The sequence below is a fragment of the Tamandua tetradactyla genome, chromosome 6 (genome assembly GCF_023851605.1).
Source record: "Tamandua tetradactyla isolate mTamTet1 chromosome 6, mTamTet1.pri, whole genome shotgun sequence".
Lineage (NCBI taxonomy): Eukaryota > Metazoa > Chordata > Mammalia > Pilosa > Myrmecophagidae > Tamandua > Tamandua tetradactyla.
In genome coordinates, this window is record NC_135332.1 from 133,973,234 (window position 1) to 133,982,476 (window position 9,243).

At 44.0% G+C, this 9,243-nt stretch overlaps 1 protein-coding gene across 2 annotated transcripts in view; it reads right to left on the bottom strand.

The window, feature by feature from the left end:
• The window catches only part of TMEM64 (transmembrane protein 64), a 45,049-nt gene extending 39,161 nt beyond the window's left edge, over nucleotides 1–5,888 (bottom strand). For both annotated transcript variants that reach the window (XM_077167168.1, XM_077167169.1), the window contains exon 1: nucleotides 4,891–5,888. In XM_077167168.1, the coding sequence (XP_077023283.1) occupies nucleotides 4,891–5,691 (801 nt within the window). In that variant the 5' untranslated portion in view covers nucleotides 5,692–5,888. The remainder of the gene's footprint in view (nucleotides 1–4,890) is intronic.
• Between the last annotated feature and the right edge of the window lie 3,355 nt (nucleotides 5,889–9,243).

Here is a 9,243-nt window from a genome sequence, read left to right on the forward strand (position 1 = left end):
TAGAACTCCCTATGTCTCCAAGGGGACATCTTAAGAGTCAACCTTACAAAAATATTTTACTGCTTACTAAATACAGAGTGGGATGTTATTCTTGTGAATGTTTTCAGTTTTCAGCTTTGTCTACAAGTTTTTTCTGGATGGCTTTACTCTTTTAGAATTCCAAGTCCTTCTGCACCTGCATCAACAAGTCCTAATCTATCCAGTTTCTCATTCCAGCAATCGCTAAAAATGAAAACCTGAAGCTTCAAGGCTACAGACAGGATTTTATTTGCTATGCTTGAGTGAGAAATATATCTACTACCTTTTAGAGGGCTGAGGATTTAATAAACTAGCAAATAAAGGGGCACATAGTAATTGTGGAATGGCAAAAGAGAGGCTAATGGAGGTAAGCAGTGAGGGTTTGGGAATTATCCTGAGGGGAAAAGAAGGGTTTTCTGCAGGGGATTATCAAGATCAAAGCTGTGGTGGGGCAGGACTCCCAGGGATGAGCTGTGATCCAACATTCTGGGATTGAGAAAGCCTTCTTGACCAAAAGGGGGAATAGAGAATGAGACAAAATAAAGTGTCAGTGGCTGAGAGATTTCAGAGTCAAGAGGTTATCCTGAAGGTTATTTTTATCTATTATATAGCTAACCCTTTGTAAGTTATGGTCTATTGGAGTGACAAGAAAGAGGTATCTGAAACTGTTGAATTGTGTTCCAGTAGCCCTGATTCTTGAAGATGAGTGTGTAACAAAAAGCTCTTACAGTGGACCTTGTGAGTGTGAAAACCCTGTGGCTCATGCTACCTTTTTCCAGGGTATGGACAGATAAATAAAAAAAAATAAGGACAAATAAATAAATAATGGGGAGCGGGGAATAAAGGGTAAAAAAAAATCTGAGTATATGGAAATACTAGTGGTCAATGAGAGCGAGGGGTAAGTTAGTGTATGGGACATATGGTTTTTGTTTTTTTTTTTTTTCTGGAGTGATTCAAATGTCTAAAATGATCATAGTGATGAATACACAACTATGCAGTAATATTGTGAGCCACTGATTATATGCTTTGGGTGAATTGTATGTGTGTGAAGATACCTCAATAAAAATATTTTTTATAAAAAGATCAAATTTGGGCAGGCGATGGTAGCACAGTGACAGAGGTCTTGCCTGCCATGCCAGAGACCTGGGTTCGATTCCCAGTGCCTGCCCATGCAAAAAAAAAAAAAGATCAAATTTGTCGTTTAGAAATACACTTCTGGATAGAGAAAAGATTGGAATGTCTAGGCCCAGAATCAGGGAGACCAGGTGGGAGGCTGAGACGCCTAATCCACTGTGGCGGCAGTGTCTGGACGGAAGCATTTAGGAGGCAGCAGTAAGGACTCAATGGCTAGATGTGGGGGCTGAGAGACAGAAGGCAGCCAAACATCAAAGTCATTAAGGCTTACAAAAAGATCCCATTTTCTCCCGTATCTGGCACACGTGGCCCAATTCAAGTTCATTTGACCATGTAACCTATTCCGGCCAGCAAAAAGTAAAATGACTGCCAGGTGGAAGCTTTAAAAGCCAGTGTGCAATTCACCATGCTTCAGGAACCAACTGCAAGATGAAGGCCCTGTCTAGAACCCAAAGTGAAAATAAAAAGCCAAGACCCTGACTCTTCCCACCCATTTCCACCCCCCAAATCAAGCTGGACCTAGACTTGTATCAAACAGGTTAAGTAAACCTTTGCTTTTTAACCGTTCAGATCTGGGGGTTGTTAACGCAGCATAATTTAGCCTATCCTTACTGACATATCCTTAGATATGTGTCTAGAAAAAACACAAATTTGAAAATCTGTCTTATTGGGCAGCAATACCTACAGATACAAGATGCCATTAAAAAAACATTAATTTAAAAAAAATTTCCTTCCCAGCAGAAATGATGAGTTCATTTTTAAAGGGGAAAAATTTAAGTATGTATTCAAAAAACTGAACTTCTTATAGCCTGAAATACTATATTTATGATACTATAAAGTGTTATGTACTCATTTTCTACTTCGGAAGTTTCAAAAAATGTGGTAGCAGCTTGCTTATCATTTTTTGGCATACATGGGAGAAGAAAAGAATTACAGTTAAGAATAGATAAGTAGCAATGAAGAGCTCCTTTTCTTCTTCCACATATTCACCTTTAAAAATCAGCTTCAGGTCCTAAAATGTAAATAAACATTCCCACTCCCATCACTAATAATAGCAACAACAATATCTGCCAGGCAAAATATGTAATGCTTTCACCACATTCACTTATTTAATCCTCAATAAGTGCTCCACTTTACAGATGCAGAAACCTGGAGATGAACACACAGCATGGACGATCAAGGACTATCTGATTCCCATGGCTTTTGCGACCACTGCACCCCAGTTCCTCTTTCAGTTAAGTCTAGATAAGTTTCCTTATTCATGGGCATTGAGAAAATGAGATTTAACTGGAATAGAAAAGACAAAAAGGATAATTTAAAGGTAGGGAGGGAAGAGAAAACTAAGAAATTATACTTGGAAAGAGGACAGTGTTGGGCAGCCACTGACGGAGATGGTGCCAGAATTAAGTTCAAGACAGAAGGGAAATTTAGACTAAAGTCAACGTCAGACTAAACTAAGTTCCTTTTCGTATACAATCCTTGGGTTGAGAGGTCTACTTCTGTGAGCAGACAGTTCAGAACAATGGAAATAAGATGGAATGGACCAGTAGCTTCACAACCTACTGCGCCATGGCGATTAGTAAGAAGTTTACAGTGAGATGCACTGTATCACCTGAGCCTGGGTTCTCAAACCTCAACTCTGCCACTTGGTAGGTGCGTGGTGCTACACCCTCCATTTCTTCCTCAGTAAAGTGGGGCCAATAATACTTATTTCAAAAGGCCGTTTTTCTTTTTTTTTCCTTCTTTTCTCTTGACCTTATAATGCCAAATTGAGCATTACTCCCTGTCAAGCTCAGTTGCAACTACAATAATCATCTTAAAATTATTTCCAAGTACAAATATTTACTCACATATTTAATATATGAGACATTATCAAAAGGAAATCTTATCTCATTGTCAATCAATACATATTTAACGAGTCCTTAATTATATATATATACGACCATGCTAGGAATGGAACATAAAAGAAAAACTAGCAGAGCCATGTACTGTTGAGACCCTATCGTCAGACCACAGTTCAAAGTTTGGCTCTACCAATCATTTACTAGGAGACTCTGGGAAGTAATGACCACAAAAGCCAACATATAAGTGTTGTTAAGCCAGCTCAGTCACTTGTATTTATCTTATTTAATTCTCTCTTTAACCCTATGAAGTAGGTATCACTACTTTTCCAATTTCTAACTAAGAAACTGAGGCACAGAGGCAACCTGACCATGGTCACCAGATTCCAAGGCAGACAGGAGAACTACAGAGCATCGGCCTTGGGCTCCTGACCACTAGACAATGCTGTCCACCTATAATGTGTGTACAATCACCTTCTGCAAGGCTGATTTAAGAATTAGAAATATGTGAAAAGAACCTGGCTCAGCTACTGGCACACAGTAGGTGCACAAGAAAGGCACAAGAATACAAGCTATACTAGAGGACAAAGCAAATGAAACCATACAGGTTCTTTAGTCCCAATCCTCTTTCAAAGTCTTCAGGCGCCTGATCTATTAGTACCCAAGGTTGGGTCAAAGATCATGTTTATATTTCAAACCATAAGAGGGTGGGAAAGGAGAAAAATTTAAGGCTGAGAGCATACCACAATATCCAAACTTTATCTCTAGCTATATCCACCAAACTTTATACAGAAAACCCCTTATACATTTCTACCGCCTCCACTAAACATAAACATTCTACAGTCATTGAATCAACAGATTTCCAAGACATTTTAAAAATAAGAAAAATGATAAATATCTTCTTTTCATCACAAGGTGATAGACTAGTAAGATTTATTCTTAATAGCAAAATGAGAACATTTCAAAAAACTAATACTTTTCTTCTGAAACAAAAGTGTGTCAGAATCACTAATCATAAAATAAAATACACTAATTTCTATGGTTTTCCTATCTTCTTTATTTCAACACACAGTTTTCTTTAATTTAGATGAGGGTTTGAGTTCCTGAAAATCTTTATATCAACTCTTGTAGTTCAGAATCATTGAATTTGGGCAACTCAGTAATCTACTAGAACTCCTGAGACTTAGAAAAGCCATGCCAGCTCCCGTCGGTAATTTATTCACAAGTCACAAAGTTTGTAAAGACCAGACAGGTGTCTTCCAAACCCATGCTCTCCTCACTAAAAGTGTTTTTTGTTTTATTCAACACCCCAGTAATTTCAAACTGAAGTGCAAGTTCTTTCAAAGAGAGAGAAACTAGAGGATTTTCTCTTTCACAGACAAGAAAAACCCTAAATAAATCTCTGCAAACTCCAAAATCGGGAGACTATAGCTACACCTCCACCCTCCACTGTTTACCCAAAGGCTTCCTTCAACACCATGCTGCTAAAAACTTAGGTCAAAACCCTGGCTGCATTTATGCAGGAGAGAGAAAGCTAGGCAAGCAAAGCTCTTACTCCCTGCCTTTTGCCTATACTGCTACAGATATAAGATGACAAAAGTTAAAAATGGACACTTCCATTTACCTCTTCCACTACGGCCCTTTTGATGAATTAAAATGACCCTTCGTTTTTAATCAAACTCACATCTCAAAAAGAATAGTTCTCTACCATATCTCCTATTGAGGCCCCGGTTTAGATTTGCTTTATCTGTACGACAGATTTCTCAGGGTGCTATGGAAAGTAATCAACTCCTACTGTAAAGGTCAGCTCTCTCCTGCATTTATCTGATTGCGCGCCCTCCGAGGGGCATCCCAAGACTGCTGCTGGAGAGGGACGGGCCAGCTGGACACCACTTACCGAAAACACTGCATTCTGAAGCCCAAAAGGTATGGGGGTCAGTCTGGCCAGCGCCACCACTTTTAGGCCGCTTCCTCCCTCCACGACGCGGATAACGGCGCTCAGCTTCTCGTTGCTCTGGATCCTGGCGGCCACCCAGGAAGTGAGCAGCCGCTTGCAGACCAGATGGGCGATGAAAGTGCCTATGAGGACGCCCACCACCATCAGTCCCATGCCCAGCACGAAGCCATACAGGTAGCCGGCGGCCACGTTGAGCACGATGTAGCCCCAGCCGCAGGGGAACGAGACCACGATGAAGCCCACGACGAAGAGCAGGACCCCCAGCAGCGAATCGAGGCTCTCCACCCAGAGCAGAAGGTGCTGCAGGTAGCGGCGGACCAGGGCCAGGGAAGCGAAGCACAGGGCGGCCAGCACGCAGACCAGCACCACGCTCCGGCACCAACAGGTGCTGCCGAGGCAGCAGCAGCGCCAGTTTCTCACCTCGGCCACGCCGACCACCACGCCGCCGCAGCTCCCAGGGCCGCCCGCCAACGCCCCGCCCGGCGCCGGCAGCTCGGAGGCCGCGGGCGGACCGTGGCGCTCCAGATAGGCGCCGAGCAGGGCGCCCGAGGCCGCCGCCGCCGCCGCCGCCGCGCTCGCCCCGCCCCCGCGGGGGAGGCGGTCCTGGGGCTCGTCCCCCTCCGCCGCCGCAGGCGCTCGCTGTAAGTTCCACTGGGCCGGCAGCTCTGAGCGGCCCGGGAGGAAGGCGTGCTGCAGGAGCCGGGGGAGCGTCTGGAGCAGGCTCCCGCTAGTACCCCACATATCTCGGCCCCTCGGGGCTATCAGCCGAAGAGCCCTTCCGCCGCGGTGGCTATCGGGCGGCGGCCTTCCATGGCGCCCCGCACACCCGGCTTCGAGTCCCTGTGTCCTCTCAGGGGACCAGAAGGACCCCGGAGAAGGCCTTGGACTGGGCGACAGAGTGGTGGTCCGGGAGAGAGTGATAAAACTCGCGGCCCCGCCCCGACCGAGCCCGGCCCTTTTCGGCCGGAGGGGCGGGGCCTACCTCGGGCTCTTCTGTCCACGCCTCTTGACGCACAGCCCCGCCTGGCTGCCAGTGTGAGGCCTGGGCTGGGGCTGCTGAGGGAAATCGCGAGGAGCAGGAAAGGAGCGGACGGCCTGTTGGCACCAGAGAGGGAAGCAGCTGGATTGCGGAGGAGACTCGGGTGACGGGTGGGGTTGTGGCGCGCTCCCGACCTTCCTTGTCGGGCTCGCAAGTGCTTGCGTGTCGGTGCGCGCGCCCTCCCTGGCCGACCGAGGCGACTCAGTCTACGAACTGCTTTGGATTCTCCCCCATTACCCTTTCGTGGTTTCCGGAGATCGGAGAGGACAGCTGTGGCGCTCACATCCCCAGCTCCCTTGGCAGTCTGGGGGATGAAGATCTCTTGGTCTGCTGTGAGGTCAATTTGCAGATTGTCTTTCGCCCCATCTTCCCCGCCTTAGATTTGGCACCCCAGCGACGGAGTCTCCGTAAGTGGTTCAAGTAGACCGCTTAGTCCTTAAGGAGCTCCAGAAATTAGGTATAAAGGTTCACCCTTGATAGAATGTACCTTCCTTTTTTGAATGCCAGGCATTGGACTAGCGACTTCTCAAAGAGACTCCAGTAGACTACTGTTTCTTAAGGGTTTGTGCTATCATCAGATGGCTTCTAAATCTCTTTTGCTGGTTTCTTTTCCTCTTTTTGCCCCTTTAAGCTTAGTGCTCGCCAAATTTTCTTTCTTTCTTCCCTTTTAGAGTTCTTGAGCTATCTCATCCAGGTTCCCAGCTTTGAACATAGAGCACTCCCCATATGTTGATGACCCCCAGGTTTGTGTACATTTGCCACTATTTCCCTTGTGCACCTGTCTGTGGATACAGCCCATTGGAGTTGCTTTTAGGTACCTCAAACTCAGCCTGGCTTGGTAGTTATCAACTTGGGCTGTAGAACAGAACACAGTTATTAACTGTGTAGTCGACTAGTCATGTCATTACTTCCTGAATCTCAAATGTTGTTATTTAAAAAAAAATCGCAAAATGAAGGTAAAAGTGCATCCTTACTTCAAAAGACTTGAAGATTAAATAAAATATCAAGCAAGGTACTTAGCACTATGCCTGGAATCAGCATTTAATAAATTATGATATCCATAACTGCAAATGTCTCCCCCCACCCGGGTCCTGCCCTGTCTCTCATGTTTACTTTTTGTGTATCAACCTTCGGCACAATTGCCTTCCAAATAACTGGCCAGAATTTTCTGAGTCCTTACTGATCCTGCTCCCATTAGCTCCTTCCTGTCGTTCTCCTCAGTCCACCTTGGTTCTGCTGAGTCACATAGTCCCTCAAAGGTGTTAGGTGCATGCTGCCTCCTTCGTCCCTTTTCCAATACCCGCTTTCCTGGGATTCACGCAGAGGAGCAGCTTCCTCCAGGTTTGCATGAAGTTTCACTTCCTCTCCAGAAACTTCCAGTGATACATTCACATAGCCACCATACTCGATTAGATGTTCCCTGTTCTTTCCAACTCCACTTTTTACATAGCTAAAATCACATTTGTCCCATTGTGTTGTAATTGTGTACACCACATCTTTAAACTTTGGATTGCTCCAAGATGAATGCATTACTAATTTAATCTAAGAAGCAGTAAGCACTCTTTAAATGTTTCTTGAAGAAAAAAATGACTACAGTTTATGGACAAAGAGGTGAAGTTAGCCAGACCAGACAGGAGGCTAATACAATTGTTTGGGCAAAAATCAGTAAGAGGCTACAGTAGGGTAATGACTGTAGTGTAAATAAGATGGGGATACATTAGAAACATCAGTACACTTAGTGACTGATTAAGTATTAGGGAAGAGAGAGAAGGAATCAAAGATAATACCTAGGTTTCTGATTTGAGTTAGTGGATAGATAATGGTGCCACTGACCAAGAGAGAATGCAGAAAAGTTTTGAAGAAGATGATGAGTCCAATCTAGGTATATGAGGCTTGAAATGTCTAGGATAACATCCAAGTATGGCCTTCCAGTAGGTGATAGAAAATAAGGATACAGAGTTAAAATGGGGCATCTCTCCTAGAAATTTTCATTTGGGAGACATCAGTATGTAGGCAGTCATTGAGGCCATGGTTACCGATTAGTGAATGATGATGGATGTGTCAAATAGTTCCTGTTCTCTGACTTTAGGTACGCAGTGGCACCTGTCCTTCTGTGGTTGTGTTGGGCCACGTGACATGTTCTGCCAATGACTTGTGAGCATAGCATTTAATTGCTGATTCAAGACCTTCCAGAACTCTTTTTTCTCTTTGCCATGGCAATCAACAATATTCCTGAAACTGAAAGTGCTGTCAGTCTTGGTCTTGGAGGGATGGTGATGCAGAGTATAGTCCTCTGCCACCTCATGATGGACATGGAATGTGAGTGACAAGTAAACCTTGGTTGTTTTAAGCCACTAAGACTTGTGGATTTTGCTACCAGAGAATATTATTGTCACTCCTGACTAATGTGAATGAGAAGGCGTCCAAGAATGAAACCTTGAGTTCTCTAATGTTCGTTTTAGGATCTTGCTTCAAAGACTACCTTAATTAAAAGAGCAAAGAATATCTATATGAATATATGAGTAGCTATTAGAAACAGGTACCTTTATGGATAAACCTCTACCTCTTTGATCTGTTCTTACACTACCAACTGGTTTATTAATCCTCTTCTCTTTTAATCCAAATTTTACACACTCAAACCCCACTCCCCAGTCTAAAACTCTTCTATTGCATTAAGGAAAAAAAAAACAACTCCTTACTGGGCTACAAAACCCTTTATGATCTATCTTCTTTCTGCCAGCCATTCCTACCTCATCTCCTACCCTCCTCCCTTTCACACAGCCCAGCCTTGTTTGCACAGTCTCTCTGTCTTGGATAAGCCAAACCAGTTTACACCTTAGGATCTTTGCACTGCCTTGCTCATTTCTCTAGTTTGAATGCCCTTTCCTGGCTCTTGGAAAGGCTGGTTTCTTCTTATTTTTCGTTTTAAGCTTTGTTATCATCACCCCAGAAGGATTTCCCTGATTGCCCTCATTTCAGGCCCTGCCCTCCCTAAATCAGAGAGTCATGGTATTCCTTTTTATTTTCTTTGCAACGCTGATCATCATCTGAAGTTACTTTGTATGTTTATTCCTTTACTATCTGTTATTCCCAAGAGTAACCGAGAAATTAGGGTTTAAGGGATGATTTTGATTACTGAATCATTATACAAATATTCCTTTTTGCTTTCTGGTATATTAGAATAGGCAGAGGGGAATATCTGAAATCCCTAAACTATAATTCATCTGCCCTGATATCTGAAATGATTATAAAAG